The sequence below is a fragment of the Xenopus laevis genome, chromosome 1S, assembly GCF_017654675.1.
Source record: "Xenopus laevis strain J_2021 chromosome 1S, Xenopus_laevis_v10.1, whole genome shotgun sequence".
In the NCBI taxonomy this organism is placed as follows: domain Eukaryota; kingdom Metazoa; phylum Chordata; class Amphibia; order Anura; family Pipidae; genus Xenopus; species Xenopus laevis.
The window spans coordinates 191339280-191362427 of NC_054372.1; the positions used below are offsets into that span (position 1 = coordinate 191339280).

Here is a 23148-nt window from a genome sequence, read left to right on the forward strand (position 1 = left end):
TTCTAATATCCTTATCATTTACAGTAGGGGGTACATTATCCCTTATAATACATGAGTGATACTCAGAGTTCCCTGTATAACTCAGCCTGCAGCCTTGTGCCTTTATATGGTCACAGAACATCCCCTCAGTGACTTCTAATATCCTTATCATTTACAGTAGGGGGTACATTATCCCTTATAATACATGAGTGATACTCAGAGTTCCCTGTATAACTCAGCCTGCAGCCTTGTGCCTTTATATGGTCACAGAAACCCTCAGTGACTTCTAATATCCTTATCATTTACAGTAGGGGGTACATTATCCTTATAATACATGAGTGATACTCAGAGTTCCCTGTATAACTCAGCCTGCAGCCTTGTGCCTTTATATGGTCACAGAACCCCTCAGTGACTCTAATATCCTTATCATTTACAGTAGGGGGTACATTATCCCTTATAATACATGAGTGATACTCAGAGTTCCCTGTATAACTCAGCCTGCAGCCTTGTGCCTTATATGGTCACAGAACACCCTCAGTGACTTCTAATATCCTTATCATTTACAGTAGGGGGTACATTATCCCTTTAATACATGATGATACTCAGAGTTCCCTGTATAACTCACCTGCAGCCTTGTGCCTTTATATGGTCACAGAACACCCTCAGTGACTTCTAATATCCTTATCATTTACAGTAGGGGGTACATTATCCTTATAATACATGAGTGATACTCAGAGTTCCCTGTAACTCAGCCTGCAGCCTTGTGCCTTTATATGGTCACAGAACCCCTCAGTGACTTCTAATATCCTTATCATTTACGTAGGGGGTACATTATCCCTTATAATACATGAGTGATACTCAGAGTTCCCTGTATAACTCAGCTGCAGCCTGTGCCTTTATATGGTCACAGAACCCCTCAGTGACTTCTAATATCCTTATCATTTACAGTAGGGTACATTATCCCTTATAATACATGAGTGATACTCAGAGTTCCCTGTATAACTCAGCCTGCAGCCTTGTGCTTTATATGGTCACAGAACACCCTCAGTGACTTTAATATCCTTATCATTTACGTAGGGTACATTATCCCTTATAATACATGAGTGATACTCAGAGTTCCTGTATAACTCAGCTGCAGCCTTGTGCTTTATTGGTCACAGAACCCCTCAGTGACTTCTAATATCCTTATCATTTACGTAGGGGGTACATTATCCTTATAATACATGAGTGATACTCAGAGTTCCCTGTATAACTCAGCCTGCAGCCTTGTGCCTTTATATGGTGACAGAACAACCCCTCAGTGACTTCTAATATCCTTATCATTTACAGTAGGGGGTACATTATCCCTTATAATACATGAGTGATACTCAGAGTTCCCTGTATAACTCAGCCTGCAGCCTTGTGCCTTTATATGGTCACAGAACAACCCCTTGGTGAATTTCAATTATGTATATAATGTATTATAAGGCAGAAACATAAAGCTTCTCTGCATGCAAAATCAGTTCTTTAGCAAAGTGAAAGAAGATGTTATTTTAGCACAATTGCAATATACATTGATTTTTAAAAAGTTCAGGCAGTCCCTGGGTTATGTACGAGATAGAGACTGTAGGTTTGTAGTTGAAACATATTCATTTACTTATTAAATGCAACAACACAGATGTTGGCCTTCAGGTAGTAAGTATTTTTTTATTAGAGATGCACTAAATCCAGGATTCGGTTCAGGATTCGGCCTTTTTCAGCAGGATTTTTATTCGGCCGAAAACCGAATCCTAATTTGCATATGCAAATTAGGGAAGGGGAGGCAAATCGCGTGACTGTCACAAAACGAAGTAAAAAAATGTTTTCCCTTTCCCACCCCTAATTTGCATATGCAATTTAGGATTCGGATTCAGTTCGGTATTCGGCCAAATTTTTCGCGATGGATTCGTGGGTTCGGCCGAATCCAAAATAGTGGATTCGGAGCATCCCTACTTTTTATCTTTCTTTTAGGGTATTTTACAGGCCTAGCTGGACCATTATTACAAATTTACCGGCAATGTAGTTTCTGGTAAATTTGTAATACACTTAAAAAAAAGCCCTTGGCCCGTCCCCAATTCGCTTTTACCTTTTTTTCGGCCTTCTCGCCATCTCGTGACGTGGCTCCCTTTTTGCATCACCGAACGCCCTTTTTGTTCCCGCCCCTCCCACCATCCGGTAAAAACTTTGAGAAAAGGAGGCAACTCTATCCGCAGTAGACAACACACACCAGAGGGGATTGAAATGAAAGCAGTTCAACTCATTTTCTGCTCTCTTGTTCCCAGTCCTAGACAATGTAGCAGAAGCCAGCTGATAGTCATGAGCGACTCTGTCCCGTTTCAATTCGCCAAAAAAAAAAAATCGCAATTGGAAAATTGTGGAAAATGTGTGAAATGCATTGAAGTCAACAGATGACAATTTTTTTTAGGTCCATAAAATCCTTTTTACACGCGTAACCTTTTTTCCTTACAAATGCATTAACATCACATGTTTTTTCTTGTGCGACTTTTTTTAGCTCGCTGACTTTTTCGTCTTGGTGATCTTTTTGCCTTAGCAGATTTTTTTCCCACTGCCACTACCTGATGATTTAAAGGGGGAGTAAAGTGTAAAATAGAATAAGGCTAGAAATGCTGTATTTTGTATACTAAACATAAACATGAACTTACTGCACCACAAGCCTAATCAAACAAATGATTTATGTTTTTAAAGTTGGCCACAGGGGGTCACCATCTTGTAACTTTGTTATACATCTTTGCAAGACTAAGACTGTGCACATGCTCAGTGAGGTCTGGGCTGCTTAGGGAACGTCATAAATTATCAAAACAGCACAAGTCAAATAATATCTGCCAGAAGCCGATACAGCAAGACTGATTAATAATCAGAATATACAGACTGCACTGGGTCCTGTGTTGTCATGTAATCTAATGTGGATTTTATCGTTTTTGGATTGTTTAATACAAACTTTCTCCAACTCTGCAGAACCAGTGGCTGCAGCAAAATAATCCTCCAAATATAATCCCAGTTTATCTGTTTAAATCTGGCTCCATGATCTTTGTCCCTGCAGCTGGAGTTGGATCAGTAAAGGGGATGTAAAGGCAAAAATAAAATCCAATACAAATCTCTACACAGTCGCCGACTGCTCTACAGGGAAACAAACAAAACTGCTTGAGTTCTGCATGGCTGGGAAGTAAGGCGGGGGCTCCCCCTGCTGTTCATAAGTATGATTGTTTCCCTGCAGAGCAGTTAGGGACCGTCTGACAATTCCTATCCACAGCAGTAAATGAAGGGAGAATTTCACTGCATACAGTCAGGTTTCTTATAAAAACGGTACACATTTTTTAATTAAAGTATATTGGAGATAGGTTTCTTTTTCATTAAAGAAAATAAAAATGGGATTTTATTTTTTTGCCTTTACATGCCCTTTAAATGGTATTCTATGATAAAAAGTGGTAACCAGTACATTATACATATAACATTAAATGGACTCTCAGTTTAGGAGACCTTCAGCTGTCTGACTCCACTAGTTCTCCTTATCAGCTTTCAATCTATTATTGTATTTCAAGGGGGATCAGGACAACGACATTCTTTAGTGATTTATATTTCATCATCCACAACACCCTACACTGTATGTTTTGCTCAGATCCATAACAGGATCAAATGTGATAAGCTTAACCCTTTCACTTTTATTCTTACTGACATGTGTAACCCTTTAAAGGGGTTGTTCACCTTTAAATTAACTGTTAGTATGATGTAGAGAGTGATATTCTGAGACAATTTGCTATTGGTTTTAATTTTTTATTATTTGTGGTTTTTGAGTTATTTAGCTTTTTATTCAGCCGCTCTCCAGTTTGCAATTTCAGTAGTCTGGTTGCTTGGGTCCAAATTCCAACCATGCACTAATTCAAATAAGAGACTGGAATATGAATAGGAGAGGCCTGCATAGAAAGGTGATTAATAAAAAGTAGCAATAACAATACATTTGTAGCCTTACAGAGCATGTGTTTTTTAGATGGGGTCAGTGACCCCCATTTGAAAGCTCGAAAAAGAGGAATCAGAGGAAGAAGCCAAATATTTCTAAAACTTTCAAAATTACAAAATTTAAAAGTTGCTTAGAATTGGCTATTCTATAACATACTAAAAGTTAACTTAAAGGAGAAGGAAAGCTACAGAGGCAGATTATTGGCAAAAGATTAGCAACAATAGTGCAAGCTATAACACTATATTTATTCTGCAGAATGCTTTACCATACCTGAGTAACCAGCTCTAGAAGCTCTCTCTGTTTGTTTAGGATAGCAGCTGCCATATTAGCTTGGTGTGACATCACTTCCTGCCTGAGTCTCTCCCTGCTCACTCATAGCTCTGGGCTCAGATTACCAGCAGGTAGGGAGGGGGAGAGAGGAGCAAACTGAGCATGCTCAAGCCCTAGCCCTGGAGGTTTAAGCTGAAAACAGGAAGTCTGATACAGAAGCCCATGAGTACACAATAGAAGGAAAGAAATGTGTTTCTTTTGACAGAGGACTCAGAGCAGCATTACTTTGAGGGATTACTGGTGTATTTATATAGACCTTTCTGATAAAGCTTACTTAGTTTTAACCTTTCCATCTACTTTAAAGGTGAACCACCCCTTTTAAGCATCTCTTCTCCAGCGTAACCAACCTCAGCGTCCTTAGTGGAAAGACAAACACTAATTTAATGAATATATATTTATTTATATTAAATAAACATGGTTTTGAACTTGCCTGAGTATGAAACTCCTCTTTTGCTTCCCATGGAAACTCAATAAGGGCAGATACACACACAGCAATTGGGGGAGATTAGTTGCCAGGCGATAAACCTCCTCTTCTTCAGGGCGACTAATCTCCCGAACTGCCTCCCCTGCCTTCCCGCCGGCTAGAATGAAAATCGCCAGCGGGATGGCACTCAGCGTGCTTCGTTTTCCGAACTTGCCTCACGAGGAAACTTCGGGCGACTTCGGAAAATGAAGCAATCCGTGTGCCATCCTGCCGGCGATTTTCACCACAGAAGGTGTGATGCCATAAAGCTTCGAGGGATGAAACACAATTGAAGTCCGGGTAGGACTGGGCTGGCGGGACACTGGGAGAAAAGCTGGTGGGCCCCGCTGGCCCAGACCCGCTTTTAATGCTGCTCCCTGAACTCCCTTCCGGCCTGTGGTTGCCGCCGCATGCAGGAAAAAGAAGGTAAGGAGGGTTGTGGCACGGGGGGCCTGACGTGTCTTTGTCGCTGGGGTGTGGGGCCCCCCAGTCTGACCCTGTTTGTAGGTATAAAAAATAAGAGGCTATTCCTCAGTGTCTGGGAAAGTCACAGAGACAAAATAGAATGGATGATATCTAATGGGCACCAAGAGACAACATTTTTTAATCAAGAGAGAGGGTAGTTGTGAAGGGATGGGACCCCCAAATCAATAACCTGACTTGCCCCCCATTCAGACAAGCTTTGTGCCCTGCTGCACCTTTATGATGTCATCAATCTCTATGTTCTTCTTTCTGACATCTAATTCTTCCCAAACAAGACATTTATGGAGGAAACACCTTTGATCCTTGTGCCTCCTGTTTATGGCTTCCGTCTGTTTTTAGTGGTGGGTACAATTAATCTCAATGGAACGTTTGACTTCAAACCTTTATGACTGTGATTATGAGACGTGATAGAGCTACAGGCAGGATTTGCCGTGGAGGACTAAATATTGAGTTTCCAGGTCCACGCGTATATCGACTCAATCCTACTTAACTCTGCCTATTCCCCTACACTTTCTCCTGTTGCCACCAAATGATCCGCAGCATTGGAATTCTATGGATTAATGTAACCTCGGCCTATCAATTGTTGCAACCGACTGGTTTCTGTTATATTTGTCACTTAGTCAGTAAAAAGGGAGAAACTTCATCAACTATCACAAAACTAAGGGAATGTCTGGGAACTTAAAGGGGATGTTCACCTTCTATACATTTTTTCAGTTGAGTTGTTTCCAGATTGTTCACCATAAACAATGACTTTTTTTGAATTGGCAATTCTATTACAAACTAAAAGTGAATTTAAAGGTGACCCACTCCTTCAACTCTCCAATAGGGTTACCGGGAAAACACACAAACCCCAATCCGCCCCCTTAAGGCCCATATCCAGTAAAAAAATGACCAGTCTCTTACTCTTCATCCTTCCCAAAGACTCTGTCGGACATCTGGTGATGTCACCACCCCTCGCCATTATCACCCCACCCCTTTACATCATCGCTCCACCTCCTGGTGTGTCACCGCCCCCCACTGGCCGGTAAGATTATTTTAAAAAGTGGCAACCTTACCCTCTAAGGCAGGGGTCCCCAACCTTTTTCACCCGTGAGCAACATTCAGATGTAAAAAGTGTTGGGGAGCAACACAAACATGAAACAAGTTCCTGGGTGATGCCAAAAAAGGGTTGTGATTGGCTATTGATAGCCCATATGTGGACTGGCAGCCTACAGGAGGCTCTGTTTGGCAGTACACCTGGTTCTTGTGCAACCAAAACTTGCCTCCAAGTTTGGAATTCAAAAATAAGCACCTACTTTGAGGCCAACATCAAGGGGTTGGAGAGTAACATGTTGCTCACGAGCTACTGGTTGGGGATCACTGCTCTAAGGAATGCAGAATCCATTTGTGCCAAGTAACTGCATAATCAACAAAGGGTCCTATTTATCATGTGTAGTTATGTGAATAATTCCGGTGGTAAAAAAACAAGATAGACGGTCGCCATTTTCCCCCGAGCTTGGCAGTTTTTACAGGACAATGCCTGGTGATTACATATTGGCATGTCTTTTATTTAATCATCGTTTTTAAAAAGTTTTATAAAAAGGCCCCCTAGTGCACTTGTAAGATTGTATTTATCATCCCCTTTGAGATGCCCCAGAACCAGGAGCTCTGCTGTCATGAAAGGGGTCGAGTAGCAAAAGCCCGTCCTGGTAACTTTAAGAGCCAAATTTCCGGAGGTTGCGGCATAGCAGGAGTCGGCTCGGGCAAGAAGAGGCAAAGTATCGCCCCTGCCCTGACCCTCAATTACCAAACTGAGTGGTTTGTCTCCTTCCCTCTGCCGGCCTTTTGTACAGGAGTAGCAAAGTGGATCTGCTTTCAGTCACTCACTCCTTTTGCTCTAATGACGTGGCGTCGGCCTTTGAGGAGCAAATATTGACAGCAAATTGTGAACTTTCACATTTCTGCCCCAATATCTGCTCTGAGCAGCTCCTTACAGACCAACGCTGAACCTGTGAGAGGAGCTACAGGAGTGAAGGGCTGCAAGAAAACAAATGGCTAACAAGTGGATGCACTTTAATGATCACTATATACACACACATGCATATGTACATATATACACACACGTGAGTATTTGGGAGTATCGGTGTGTTTGTGTATAGTCACAGTTTATGGAAGTGACTGGGAAGCACATAATAAATGTTTCCCTTGTCTCCCTTGGTGCCATAGTGCTCCCCTACTCTATATACACAGCTGAGCAAACTGTAGATCTATATTTATATAACCAGTAGGGAATAGAAATGACAGGTCTGGCAGTTGACGTTAATGTATATTTGGATCACGGCACCCAATCAGACTGGGATGCCAGGGGCCCACCATACAACCTTAGGACGTGGGCCCACTATACAACCTTAGACCATGGGTCCACCAGAAAACAAAAACCTTAGACTGTGGGCCCAGCAGAAAACCTTAGACTGAGGGCCCACCAGAAAACCTTAGACCATAGGTCCACCAGAAAACCTTAGACTATGGGCCCACGAGAAAATGAAAACCCTATACAGTGGGCCCACCAGAAAACCTTAGACCATGGGTCCACCAGAAAATGAAAACCTTAGACCGTGGGTCAACCAGAAAATGTCAGACCATAGGTCCACCAGAAAAACTTAGACTGTGGGTCCACCAGAAAATGAAAACCTTAGACCGTGGGCCCACTAGAAAACCTTAGACCATGGACCCAGCAGAAAATGAAAACCTTATACCGTGGGCCCACCAGAAAACCTTAGACCATGGGACCACTTTTCAAACAAATTCTCCTCCTCTTTCTTCACTCAACCTCCTTCTTCTCCTAGTCTTCCAATCTACTTACTATATTCTTCCATTATTAAGCAAGTTAGAAGCAAGAGGCCCACTGACACCTGGGCCCCCCTGGGAGTTTTCCTGGCATGCCTGTGTGCAGTCTGAAGCATTGTTCAGGTGTAAATCATGTTATCCAGAATGCTTGGGACCTGGGGTTTTCTGGATAACATTTTTTTCCATAAGTTTACTCTAGAGTATCACTTTAACATTAAATAAACCCAATAGGCTGGTTTTGCTTCCAATAAGGATTAATTATATCTTAGTTGGGATCAAGTACAAGTTACTGTTTTATTATTACACAGAAAAAGTAAATAATTTTTTAAAAATGTGGATTATTTGGATAAAATAGAGCCTATGGGGATGGCCTTTCCATAATTTGGAGCTTTCTGGATAACAGGTTTCCAGATAACAGATCCAATATGTTGTACAGGTATAGGATCCCTTATCCGGAAACCCGATATCCAGAAAGCTCCGAATTACGGAATGGCTGACTCCCATAGACTCCATTTAATCCAAATTTTTAAAAATGATTTCCTTTTTCTGTGTAATAATAAAACAGTAGCTTGTACTTGATCCCAACTAAGATGTAATTAATCCTTATTGGAAGCAAAACCAGCCTATTGGGTTTAATTAATGTTTAAGTGAATTTCTAGTAGACTTAAGGCATGAAGACCCAAATTACGGAAAGATCTGTTATCCGAGAAAACCCCAGGTCCCGAGCATTCTGGATAACAGGTCCCATACCTGTTCTGTTATCTGTCCTTATGTCCATCCCATCCCCCCATCAAGGGCCCCATGGCATTTTCCTCTGCCGTTACTCTGGCCCTGGTGAAGCTGTGGAAAATACAATATTCCTGTTCAGGTGACCTTTAATGAACTGTTTATGGATTCTATATGGAAACTGTTCTTTATTCCCATAATATCATTTCAGCAGCCCTTAGAGAGATACAGTATCGCCGGCCCCAGAGATTCCCTGCTGTGCCCAAGGCAGAGCTGAACTTTACCCCTGCGAGAAGAAAGGGTGCGGAGCAGAGGTACATGGGGAGGAGAGCAGCCTGTTTGTTCCTTATCTCTGGGCACTGCCTGCTCATATTCCTCTGCTTCTCCCAGAATAGGCAGAAATATAATAATTTGTTTATAATATGCCTGTTGTACGGCTGCGTAGTAGGGAGTCACCTGCACAAATCCCACTGCTGCTTTTCCATGAGATTTGCAAGTGAGCTGACGATTCTTCCCTCCAGCTCCTGCTTACAATTAGCTGCATGATGTTCACTTACACCCCAGGAATATGCATTGATCATCTTCAGATTTAATGCCATTATTTGGTAGTTATTGTGTAAGAGCTCAGCACCTCCTCCCCTTAGGGCATTTGTTTTTCAGTAGAGACAGGGTTAAACTCACCTGCTGCCCTATGTTTGGATATAGACAAATTAACCCTTTCCTTGAAATAGCCGGCAAAGCATTCAGCCAATGAAACAGGAGGAAGGGTGCACTGCAAAGGTTAATTTGTGATTGTGCGCTGCCTGGTACACACACAGGAGAGGTGTCTGACTCACAGGTAGGTGGGGCGAGGGTTCATTATGCAGAACCAACTGTGCAGCAGTGAAACACACACAGGAGGGCAAGGCTGATGGCTGTTCACTTAATCTCTGCAACACGAGTGTGAGATTCCTGCCAGGACTGGGATAAGGATTACTGAGCACCAGGCAATACAAGCCCCTCCAACAAATGCAATTTATAAGGTCAGTTTTAATTTATAAATTGATTCTGTGATAATAGTTTAATATCTATGTCCATGGTCAGGCATTGCAGACAGTGGGATTTTAGAGATCTACAACTCCCTGAAAGCCTTCAGCTTGCGGGGGTGGAAATCTGTAAATCCGTTACTGAATATCTTATATATATATCTATATATATATATATATATATATATATATATATATATATATATATATATATATATATATATATATATATATATATATATATATATATTGATGCTCTCACTTATTATAACATGTAGGCAGCAATGATCCACCTTGTCTATTCCAATCTGTGGATCCAATAAAGTTCTCTATTAATTAAAGGGTTGGGTCACAGGTTAAAAGGTCTGAGGTCACTTTCACTCTCTGTGTTACTTTACCCCCAGGGCAGAACAGAAACGCTCAGCTGCCCCCCATCTTCTTATTGGAGAAACCACTGCTCCCCGGTATCTCTGATCACTAAATCCTATTACTGACTCGCTCATGTCCCAGATCTCTCTCTGTACAAGAGGAAATGCTGAAAAATGATCTGAGACGGGGGGAAAAAAGGGACATTTTGTTCTAAAATTGGAAAAGGGAACTTGTTTTGCAGGTTATTATGGTGAAAATGTTTTGTCTTATGAATTCCATAACTGTATGGGGGCTAATGTACCTCCCAGAATACTCAGAGTTTTAACTATTCGGGTTGGGGCAGATTCGGGGAGATTTAGTCACCTGGCAACTAATCGACTTTTCTGCAGGGCGACAATCTCCCCGAATTGCCTTCCGCCTGATTGAATGAGGAATCGCCTGCGCTAATGCACTCGCGCCACTTTGATTTCCGAAGTTGCCTCACGAGGAAACTTTGGGCAACTTTGGAAATCGAAGCGCCGCGATTTCCGAAGTCGCCCGAAGTTTCCTAGTGAGACAATTTCGGGCGACTTTTGAATCGATGCGCCGCGAGTGCAGTAGCGCAGTCGATTCTTCATTCAAGCAGGCGGAAGGCAGTTTGTGGAGATTGTCGCCCTGCAGAAGAGGCGATTAGTCGTCAGGCGACTAAATCTCCCCGAATCTGCCCGTCTGTCCCAACCCTGAGGAAAAACCCTGCTGCTGAGGGACAGGGGGCTCAATGGGGCACTGACTGATACGCAGTTTGAAGGGGGTTGTTCACCTTTGATATGTATCAGATGTAGAGACTGATATTCTGAGACAATTTCAATTGGTATTCGTTTATTATTATTTGTGGTTTTTGAGTTATTTAGCTTTTTTTTCAGCAGTAGTGATGGGGGAATTTATTCGGCAGGTGCGAATTTACACGTTTTGCTGACGACGAATAAATTAGCAAAATTGCAGCGAAAATTCACCAGCAAATCTTCGGTGGCGTCAAGTTTTTTTTTTTTTGACGCTTGCGACAATTACGACACCGGCGACAATTAAAGGCGCCCATTGACTTTAATGCATGTCAAATTGTTGGCGCAGTTGGAATTGTCGCCGGCGTCAAAACTTGCATTTCAGAATTGTTTTTTTCGTGGGAAATTTGTAATTTCAGTAATCTAGTTGCTAGGGTCCGAATTACCCTAGCAACCATGTATTGATATGAATAAGAGACTTGGAATATGAATAGGAGAGGCCTGAATAGAAAGATGAATAATAAAAAGTAACAATACATTTGTAGCCTCACAACTCCTGGGAAATGATGGGAGCTATAGTTATACAATAGCTGGGGGCAGTACAGTAGAACCCCCTGCTCAGGGAATCTGAAAAAAAAAATGGTTTGTAATACAGGAAAATGTAGGACCTTCCCCCCCCCCCAAAGGGTAGTCCTAAAACACCATTATATGGGAAAAACCACTCATTCTAGAGAACCGTGATCTCAAGTTGAATGGCTCTTCACTAGGGTTAGGCTTAAGGTCCTCACTAGTGGGTAATTGTCCTTAGAACCCCATACAAGGAAAGCAGATCTAGGAGTCTCTAGTAGAGTGATTAGAATAGAGTGATTATTATTAGAATGAACCCCAATGTGTGGTTTTAACTGTGGTTGCAGAGGAGTCTGGGTTGTTTAGGCAAAGCCCAATGGCCAAAAAATGACACTACTGCCTATAAATCAGATCCATGATAACTTGTATCAGCCTCTGTTAGACTGATTTACCTTGGGAAGGTTCTCACCAGGCCGAGTTCTATTCAGATCCTGACATGCACAACTGTAGCATCCTGTAATTACCTGTATTTGTTATTCTGCTTTTTATTAGCACTGGCGCCTGCATAAATAGGCATCGTATAGGATCCAGTAACAGGCAGGACCCAACCTGTAGCTGAGCATATTATCTGGAGTGGGGGAACCAATTCTCTAGGGATGAGACGCACACCCGCATTCACCAACTGCAAGCCCCTTTGTATGGCCTGGTCCCAGCACAGGGGTCTGCACCGAGTTGTCTTTATGGGATTTAAATAAAAAAGTACCTTGGACCTTCCACTTAGAGGGACACGGCTGAGCTGCAGAGGTAGGTCAGAAGAATAGACATAGTATGTAAGTTATAGCACAGCAATATAGGGCATAGTCTTTAGTAGAGCAAGATGTCGTCATCCTGCCACCCTCCATTTGCAACTGTCAGCACCCATAGACAGCCAGAGCCTGGGAAGTTCCATTAGTACAGAAAGCACCGCCTTTGTGCAACTGTCGATGGATCCAAGAAGCTTGACACTAACACAATACAAAAAACGAACACAATACACTCATTTTCCTCCTGCAGTTTCCCACAATTCCAGCACGGCATTAGCCACAAGCCCTGCTAGGAAGTGAGTGCAACGTGTGCGTCCATTTGTAAATGTTGTGCAAGTCAATAATGATCTTCCGGGAAGGGCATTGGGGTCCCCTCCATGTTATTCAGTTGATGTAGTTTTGCAGGTGGAGAAACAGGGGTGGACTCTATGATTAGATCTGTGCCAGGGATGCAGTAAAGCGCTGAGCTGATGCAGTTGTGCCTGTTCCCATTGGCTCCACTAACGGCAGTTACTACATTTCTCATTATTGTGAAGTTTACACTTCTGGTTTCCCCTGTACAAAGCTCACTTGCAGCAACTGATTGTGAGTGGCGTAAGGACATGAGTGCGGAAACAATGAGCCATCAAATCTTTTCATCTCGGGCTGAAAGGCTGCACCTGTTTATCCAGCAATGTCGCAAAGGCTTCCATTCATTCCGCTAGTGAAACTCTAGGAGCCCTTTCTCCAACGTGTGTGATTGTGTATGTTTCGGCAGACTCGCCTTTTTTTTTTTTTTTTTTTTCTTGTGAAAATTTCTCATACTAAAGATTTTTCTATTTGATTTGCTTAAAGTCAGCGCCTTGGGGTTTGTTTACAAGAACACCATTGAAATATGTAATTTATTTGGCTTTGGCTTGAGGCCAACAAAAAACTGTCGGATATAGATTGCTCGTTTGAGGAGCAAGGCTACATTATGTTCAGGTGGTTGCTGACCCTTATGGGAGGATACAAACAGCTGTGACATCACTTCCGGGGTTTGTTTATTGCCCCATAACCAGGGATATTGATAGAGATTCCATTGGGAACCCAACAAACATGTCTAGGGACTGGTGGCTGCTCCTTGCACCAGTCTGCAATATATACAGGCAATGAAAGTTGAGACCCTTGTAACGAGTTGCCTCATCTCACATCCCCATGAAATGCTCTTTTTAGAGACGTTACAGAAGTGAGACATTTATCAGAGATACAAGAGCTCGGACACAGCACTCATTTTGATATTTTAGGAGACCTCTAGGAAGGGTTTGTGGCCACTACCACCAAACGCTATAGAACGCTGTTGAAGTAGCATAAAGACAACTTATGTGCCGTGAATAAGCAGAACTATATGCAGAGACTAATGAAATTCAGCTCTAGCAAGAAGGTGCTATGGGGGCTGGTACGGCTGGAATATCATATGGTGCCTGCGGAACGGGAAACGGCACAAACACCCTTGAATCTGATTTTTTTTCCAGTTTAAGCTTGAATGAGAGGAGCAAAACAAGTGGGGATTTCTTTTTCTACAAAAAAAACTTGTTTTCACTGATCAGAGCCTTTTAAGTTCATTTAATAATACAAAAAAAAGTTCATTCAGCGCTTAAATTGTGAAATCCTCAACTGATGTAAAGAATCTTGATTGAATCCGCCCTTCACTGCTCCACTCTGCTCGACTCTCCAATGCAAAACAAATCTCTGTAGGGAAGCGCAAGAATGGATACAGTACCCTTAAATATGTATATTAAAGTGCCAAGTGCAACACACTGTGATGTTTTAATTACGTGAAACTTGTTTAAAAAGTGCCATGTGCTGTAGACCCTTCAGGTAAGTTAGGCCAAGGATGGTAAATCAGCCCACCTCTGGTGAAATTGCCTACTTACCAGATTTACGCATCAAGCAAACTGGTGGTGACTCCAAGGTGTCCTCGAGTATTCGCGCAATGTTCATAAAAAATAGAAATAAATGATAGTGCAGAAGTATTTATTTAAAATTGTGCCCCAGCAAATCTTATTCAGAAAAAAAAAAAAAAGCGAAGGAGCCTGGCGCTCCACGTGAAATGCATTATGGATGAGGAGCAGTTTTATTTGTACAACGTTCTCAATTTCATGTTATTTTGTTGCTGGGGAACAATTTTAAATAAATTGTTGGTCTAACTTACCTTAAGGGTCTACAGCACATGGCACTTTTTAAACAAGTTTCACATAAGTAACACAGCATGGTGTGTTGCACTTTAAGTTCATTTTATTGTTTTCTTTTACCTTTTTCTTGGATCCCAAGCACTGAAGTTCATGGGTAAAAAGATGTCCTATTGTTTGTGCCAGAGTGACTGTCCTGTATGTTTCCATATGGCTTAATTTATTTGGAATATAAGGTATAACTTCCATTTTCTGCAGTGCAGCACTTCTCCTCCATAACAAAATAACGTAATTCTTTAGATTAGAATTAACATCTGTTTTTGTAAAGGGGACTTTTTCGAAGCCCATTGCAGTGTGCAAAATGCAAAAGTAGGGTGAAGGCCTGTGTTTTGGAGAGCAGATACTTGTGGCTTCCCCCACAATTGCATTACCAATCTATCGGTGGGGGAGGCACAGACACCCTGCCCCCTAACTTGTGTGGCATTCAGACAATGCCTTTAAATGCAGACACCGGGGCCGGCCAATGGATAAACTGACTCTCGGCCTGCATTTATATGACGCACTAGCCTGATTTCTAGCACAGCAGCTTATAGATAAGAGATATCAGTATCTGGGCCTGTTTTTTTCCATGATATTCTGTGTACTGCGATTATTTTATTCCTGACTAAGAAGGGTATTATTCCAATATTTAATGTACAGTATATCTCCTCTAGCCTTTGAATAATAAAACGCAGCCCTCGAAACCATCATTTCTATTGGCTTTCACAGAATAATTGCAGAAGTATCAGCCAAGGCCACAGCTAGGAAAGGCGAGGGCCACATTCAGAATGGAATAAATGAACTAAGTCTTGTCATTCTAGAATATTTACGTTGTTGTTTTTGAACCAAAAAATATTTGTTGGCTTCTTTGTGGGAAAAGAGAATGGGTTCCTGAGAGTTTTGGTGCATTCCATGTCACAAAGCAAAAAGATGAAGCGAGATATTATGATACGAAGGGTCATTGCAAATGGCAGGGCCCATGTTTTTTTAACCAAAAGCACATATTGATGTCATGGAATAGAGGATTTCCTTGAGACGTTTTGTTGCATTTGGCCTTTTCGTGTCTGAACACACAAAGAACACACACCCAAACAAACTTTCTCTATATGATGATATATTATATGTATATATAAATAATGAGCCTGCTGTTACAACTGTTCACCAGTTATAGCCCACAGCTCCCAATATCCTCAGCCATGAACTTGCTTAATCACAACTGAAGAGCTGTCCAACCGTAATAAAGTAATTTGTTATGTTTTGTGCTTGTGTGGCTGCTGTACTGGCCGGGGCACGTTCCCCTGGTGCAAGTGTGGTTAATGGGAACACAAATGCACTGTAGAGAGGAAAGGAAAAGTTGTGAGATTTGTGCTTCAGGCTGTGTATTGGGCAATGTTTTTAGTGTAGAGAATATTGACACTCAACTGATCAAAAAATGCCAAAATCCTCTCATACGGAGAAATCCCATTTGCCAAAGCAGTAACCAATAGAAAGTTCATTAGGTGGCCACGCACAGATATTGAATGAAACTAAGTTTTGTACAACATCTGCTGCGTGTATGGTGGGAAACAAGCCGACCGAGACTGGCAAAAGACTTGGATATCGGTTGGCTCGTCAATCAGTCAAGATTGAAAATTTTGATTGGGCGCATTTGCAGGCACCATGGGCCGGGGATACTGCCGAATTGTCGGATAGAGGTAGAATTCTATTGTTTATACTTTTGTATCTGATGATACAGCTGGTAACATTTATTATGAAAATGAACCAATGTCGACCAATGGTCACCGGAAAGATCGCAATTGTTATGAGAATGGCCCCTTTACTCTTGCACAGGTACAAGTGCTAAAACACTAAGTTATGCAAAAGTGTGCTCCTTGTTAGTCATATACAAAGCACTTGCTGTGCACTGGGCTGTGGTTGCACCGTTACACAAGTCACAGAGTGATGTTGGGCATACGTCAGCCGTATACTCAGTGTATGTCAATGATGAAACCATTGGAAACTCACGCATATTTTTATGTCCTGTAGAAAAGTCTACTATTTAATTTGCCTGAAGATTGTTATTATATGAACATAAGTAGGATTGAAGCAACAATCCGAAATCTCCTAAGGAGGCCTAGATTCTTAGTCCTTGGCCTGGCACCTTGTGTGGTGAGCTCTGCCAACGAAGTGGAATAGGGACCATCTCGCAATACCCCAATCATATGCATCCAAAGGGTATTCCCAAACCCCCACCCACTGGAATTAAGTTTGTGTAAGTTCCAGATACAACTCTCTATTCTGTTGTGCATCAAGCACACAAAAAGCAACGTTTTGCATCTGCAAAAACACAATGACACTTGATGGCAATAAAACGTAATTCTAAATGCACATCGGTACAAACAGGTGGAATAAAATGGAATCCGGTAGCGGATGTGTTTAGGTGCACTCAAACTTACTTCTCAAATGCACCAAAAAATGGCATGTGTGCAAGAGCCCTAAATGTTGTTAATAGAAATTTATATCAAGTGCTGAAATTTTAAACAACATTGCCTGTTATGTTGTTATTCACTTTAGACCAAGGGATGCAGGTGTAAAGAACAATGGATATTTTTGCTGATTTAAGGTCCACGTACAAGGGCCGATATAAACTGCTGACAGATTGTCGGGGCCACTGATGGGCTTCTATGATCGATATCTGTCCGTAAGCAGCAGATGTTGATCAGGCAAGTTTAAGAGACCTGTTGGATCGAGGGCTGCAATGGTTCGTTGATGCGGTCCTCAACCACCCATATTATCGTCTTCATTGTGATCCAATTGTTTTGCCCTAGGGCCCATGATTAAATCAACCCAATATTAGCCACCTCACCAAAGAAGCAGATCACTGTATTTATGATCAGCTTAAGGGGCCCTCTGGCTGTAATGGATATTAAGGTGGAACTGTTGGGTATAGTTGGGTTGATTGCAATGTAATCTTATTTCTTCTGCTTTCTGTCAGTCCCACCTGATTTTACCAGGAATTTACTAATCTCAATGGAGACTGAGAACAGTTAGTAAAGCTCCCTGTGGGTTGAGGAGCACCATTCATTTCTATCCCTTACAGAGGTGTAAACTGTCCTCTTCATGCTTCTTATTATTGTTCTAGAACCTAGATGTCTTCTACCGCTGCTCAGTAAGGAATAAATACATGGCATGGTAACACATCAAGATAATTACTAAACATAACAATTATATGGGGAAACAAAAGAAATGTGGAGCTTCCAAGAAAAAAAAAAGTTTTGAATAGAGAAGTATAGAAAACGTCAAATAAATCGAGTAGCATTTTGAGACAGTAAAGATTCTAAATAGATCGTAAGCTAATGTATTGGGGATGTTTGTATAGGATGATCTATAAAAGTAAAGATGTCCTGATAATATTCTCTACAGTTGCTGCTTCAGTTGGGAAGAAGGGAAACAGAGCTGGGTGATAGAAGTAATAATGGAGGTTTATAAGGATGGGATTAATAAAAGGCTATAAAGAGTAGAAAGTAATAAGATGTGTAGAAAGATATTTGGATGTGGGCAAGTAAAGATAAGAAAGGGAGAACATGTGGTTAGGTGTCACAGAAGAAGAAGACAGTTGGGCCCATCAAAGGATGCAAAGAGGCAAGTGAAGGAGAAGTCATGGGACTAAACACAAAGATATCACTGCACCTGCTACTTGTACAATTTATAGTTTCTCAGTTTTACTCTTTGAACTGGTGGAGGTAAAAGAGGTGGAGCTTGGGGTTGTGGGACTGGGGAGATATAAGAGAAGTTGCAGAAGATGGATCACCCTAAGATATTGATAAGTCCTCTTATCTTGGGTATAGACTAAGGGTGGTGGCACACGGGGAGATTATTTGCCAAGTGATACATTTTCACGTTGCTTTGGTTTTTACGAAGTTGCCTCACAGGGAAATTTTGAACAATTTTGGGAAACAAAGCTATGCCATCCCACCGGCAATTCACATTCTTGCATGTGGGAAGGCATTTCTGGGAGATTAGTCGTCCGCAGTAGAGAAGATTTATCACTTGGCGACTAATGTCCCTGTGTGCCACCACCCTGACTGGTTTTAGTTTAGTTAAAGGACATCTCAAGATTTTTTTTGCAGGAGTTTCGGTATTTTGTGTCTCGGGGCAGGTTGTTGAGTAATGTGACAGGGCGGAGAATGTGCTAGTGATTATTTAATCCAGACGTGAGGAGATATTGTCAGATACAGACTGCTCAGTGTCAATGAGAACCCAACTGGAAGAAAGGAGTTAATGGGTGGGGAGGAATTGGAGATACGTATAGTAAATATTTCTCTTGAGTCGGATAGCAAACAGGGCACACAACTCGAGAAAAGTGAAGACCAAGCCAAAATCCGATTTTTGTGTCATTTAGTTGTCTTTGACAGATTTTTCCCTAATCACAAGTAGGCACTTTCCAGTAGAAGGCTATTTAAAATTAAAAAAAATAATTTTAATTGATTAAATGCAACAAGATATAATGGTTTTTGCCACCACAGGAGTATGTTTTGTGGAAAAAATGAAATAACAATAATAATGGGAAAAATGGGAACACAACTGTTTTTAAGGAGAAAATTTCGCTGCCAATAAGTTTAAGGCAGTACCACCCATGCTTAATTCTTCTGCACTTGTAACGGGTTGGGGGAGAGGGTAAGTGATGTAGAGCGTTTATAGGAAAAGAACTGGAATTAAACTATAACCAGAGATGGCTTTTTGTCAACCCTCCGTTAAACTGAAACAAGGTTCTTACCTGGTCCCATGGAAAAGTGCCTGACAATATATTTCCACCAGTAGGAAGACGTCCATTTTTAAATGACATTTTAGTGGGTTGTTACTGTTGCTTTGTGGGATGTTTGTCTGGTTATGTCTCCAGTAACAGCAAAGCAATGCCTTCTTGCTTCCTAAGCCATGCCCCCCGGCTACATTTAGGGCGAAGGTACAACTTTTTGACCATGAACCCTCACAATCATTTTGTCATTTTTTGTCAGCCCCTGTACCATGCATGAAGGTTACAGATATAGAAAAACATGGCTGCCGCTGTTCCAAGATAGTAAATATCCATTCAGTCTTCAGTTTGGGGGACATTGTTCCAAGGGAAAATGGTGAAAATTCGTCAAAATGCATCTGCATGCATTAATGGAGTGTATGGGCGTCCTTTTTACGGTGAAAAATTTTGCTCATCGCTATTTCCTGGTGGTAGTTCCCCCTATAGAGCATTTTTGGACTCTAGCGAGTGGCTCCAGGCTATGACAACTGATATACTGTTATTTTAAACGGTTGATTAGTAATTGTAGTTCAGCTACACCTGGCTGACTGAAGGCTGCTATAGACTGTGTTCCTTGCTGAGAGGAATGTTGTGCAAATTTGTGTTGTTATGAAACAAGACCAGGGTGTTGCCTATTACTTACTATGTATTTGTGCCAATATCCTGTAATCTTGTACAAGTATGGGACCTGTAATCTAGAATGTATGTTCTTCATACCTTAACTACTAGAAAATCATGGAAACGTTAAATAAACCCAATAGGCTGGTTTTTCTTCCAATAAGGATTAATTATATCTTAGTTGGGATCAAGTAGAAGATATAGGTATGGGACCTGTTATACAGAATGCTCGAGACCTGGGGTTTTCTGGATAAGGGAACTTTCTGTAATTTAGATCTTCATACCTTAAGTCTACTAGAAAATCATATAAACATTAAATAAACCCAATAGGCTGGTTTTGCCTTCAATAAGGATTAATTATATCTTAGTACAAGCTACTGTTTTATTAATACAGAGATAAAGGAAATCATTTTTAAAAATGTGAATTATTTGGATAAAATGGAGTTTATGAATCATTTGGATTCTCAAGTTCACTACCAAATCCACAAAAAATAGTTTTCCACCCCTTAAATCCCTATAGGGATAGGGTTTCCGGTTCATGGGTTTCACCATACCTCCCAACATTTTGGAAGTAAAAAGAGGGACAAAATTTTTTTTTTCCACACGTAGCGCAGCAATTTTTTGACCACACCCCTTTCTGTGGCCACACCCCCTAATTACCATGTTTGTTTTACAAAATTTGGCAGGTTATGAAAGTTTGAAAATATTTCTCCTTATCTAAACTGTGTTTTTGTGTCTCAAAATTGTTACAAAGTATCTTATTTGCACCTGTTAGCTGTTCTGGGCTCTCTGCTAAAAGCCAATTAAGTGAGAAACTTTGTTTCTTTTTCTGGCTGTTCAGTGCAGAGAAAAGAGGGACTTTCCAGTACAAATGAGGGACTGCGGGTTGAGCTGTCAAAATAGGGACTGTCCCTCCGAAAAAGGGACAGTTGGGAGGTATGGTTTCACTGTTATTTGATCTGAGCGGTTGTCATGTCATTTAATTGCCTAATTATGGTTTTAAGTATCAGTATTGTTTGAGTACATTGGGGACACCCGTGCCTGAGGGTTTTAACAAATGTTATTGCTTAGTAGATACAGCCAAGCATTATACTATGTTTGGTTATTTGGACAATATGGGAACTGCTTCTGGGTGTAACAATAGCAATGTGGTCTGTCCCATGTAAGAAAATGCCTCTTATGACTGCTCCTTAGTAGACGTGGGTATTTCTCGAGCACTGCCAGTGTATTTTGTCTAATACCCTCATGTTTTGGATCCCCTGTCCAAATTTGGGGCCTGCTCCACCTTTCTGGATATACCCCCCCTGGAAGGACATTTAATCATACCTCCCAACTGTTCTGTTTTCTGCGGGACAGTCCTGATTTTAACCGCTCAGTCCACATTCACGGGTTTCACCTGCACAGACGCCAGAAAAAGTTATGTTTCTGAAACTTAATTAAATTTTTTTAGGTTTTTTATGGTAGAGAACCCAGAACACTCAGCACCTGCCCTTTGATCCATTTGTAACAATTTAAGATAAGCAAAGAAACAATTGCAAATGGGTCTCTTGGAGGAACTGAGACTCAAAGGGCAATTTCAGCTTCCTCAGCAAAATTGTTATAACACATAATACATGGCCCTAAAACTCCCAGAAACGTGTTCAAACTTTCATAACCTGCCAAATGTATTAAATGGATATCGTAATCAGGGGATGTGGCCATAAAATGGGTGTGGTTGAAAAATGTTGCCGTACATAGGATTGCTAATGTTTTTGTCCCTCTTTACATTTTTCAAATGTTGTTATTTAACTGCCCAAACTGCAGCTTAACACATGGCTGCAAGATAAGGAGATCCTACTGTGGGAAGCACAACAAACAATTTAATGGAGTTATTTAATTAAAGACACTACGGGGGTTATTTATTAAAGTCCAAATGCTAAAAAAATTTGAGGTGTTTTTTTACTATAAAATCAGAAATTTTCATGAAAAAAACCTTGAATTTTTCAAGATTTCATATACCCAGAGGCTAGAAAAAGTCAGAATCCGAAAATCCGGCATTTCAGACCTACCGAGGTTGTTTATAAGGAAATGGGAGAAGTCCCTGCCCTATTTGGAAATTTCTGTGGTCTGCGCTGGAATTAGCCTGAAAATCAAACTATTTGGGGTTTTTCGGGCAACATTCCGTACAATTTGAGATTTTTTAAATAATAAATAAGGTCAAATCGTGAATTCTAGTTTGGTTGGACTTTATTTTATTAAATCAGAAAAATTTGGATTTGGATAAATTACCCCTTAAGTTTGCCCAGGAGTAGTAACCCATAGCAACCAATCGGGCAACCACTACCTTCCGTCTCTTGTTCCATACATGATTTACTGGCCACAAAGCAAACATCTCATTGGTTGTTATGGGTTGCTGCTCCAGGGCAACCTTAGTGCCTTTTATTACATATGGGGGAGAGATCCCATTGGCTACATTTGTAAGTCATTCATTAACCCTTTCTTCAGCGCAGGTTTTGGGGAGCAGGATGACATCGCTGACGGTAGTAGAACACGCCTTTCCCAGAAAACACAATGAGAGCAAAAGGGGAGATGATGTTTTTTATTTATACGGCTCTACATTTACCCACATCAGTGAAGAAACAGAGTATGTTAGAAAGGTAAGTGGCACCCTGCGTCTTTCTTTTGCATTCTCAATTTGTTGCTCATCAGGAACTCAATTTATACAGGGACCTGAGTGCACCTTAAAAGGGGTTGTTGACCTTTAAATTAACTGTTAGTATGATGTAGAGCAGTGATCCCCAACCAGTAGCTCGTGAGTAACATGTTGCTTTCCAACCCCTTGGATGTTGCTCCCAGTGGCCTCAAAGCAGGAGCTTATTTTAGAATTCCAGGCTTGGAGTCAAATTTTGGTTGCATAAAATACAGGTTTACTACCAAACAGCCTTATTTGGCATCCCAAGAACATTTTCATGCTGGTGTTGCTCCCTAACTCCTTTTTCTTCTGAATGTTGCTCACGGGTGAAAAAGGTTGGGGATCCCTGATGTAGAGAGTGATATTCTGAGACAATTTGCAATTGGTTTTAATTTTTTTTAAAATTTGTGCTATAAGAATACATTTTTTACCTTAAAGGAGAACTAAACCCCATGCAGTGTTAAGTCCCCACTGGCCTGCCTCGCCCTGTACAGTCTTAACCCAGAATTCTGACCCCTCCAGAAATAGTGACCGCACATGCAGAGTGAGCGAAGTGGAGCTCACAGGCGCCACAGA

General features: G+C 41.3%; 1 protein-coding gene across 2 annotated transcripts in view; it reads left to right on the forward strand.

Annotated features, from left to right (window-relative positions):
• Positions 1-9619: 9619 nt before the first annotated feature.
• The window catches only part of ccdc68.S (coiled-coil domain containing 68 S homeolog), a 28856-nt gene continuing 15327 nt past the window's right edge, over positions 9620-23148 (forward strand). The window contains exons 1-2 of one of the 2 annotated variants that reach the window (XM_018244579.2): positions 9620-9823; positions 22386-22537. In XM_018244579.2, the coding sequence (XP_018100068.1) occupies positions 22406-22537 (132 nt within the window). In that variant the 5' untranslated portion in view covers positions 9620-9823; positions 22386-22405. The remainder of the gene's footprint in view (positions 9824-22385; positions 22538-23148) is intronic. The other variant, XM_018244578.2, reaches the window with a different exon arrangement.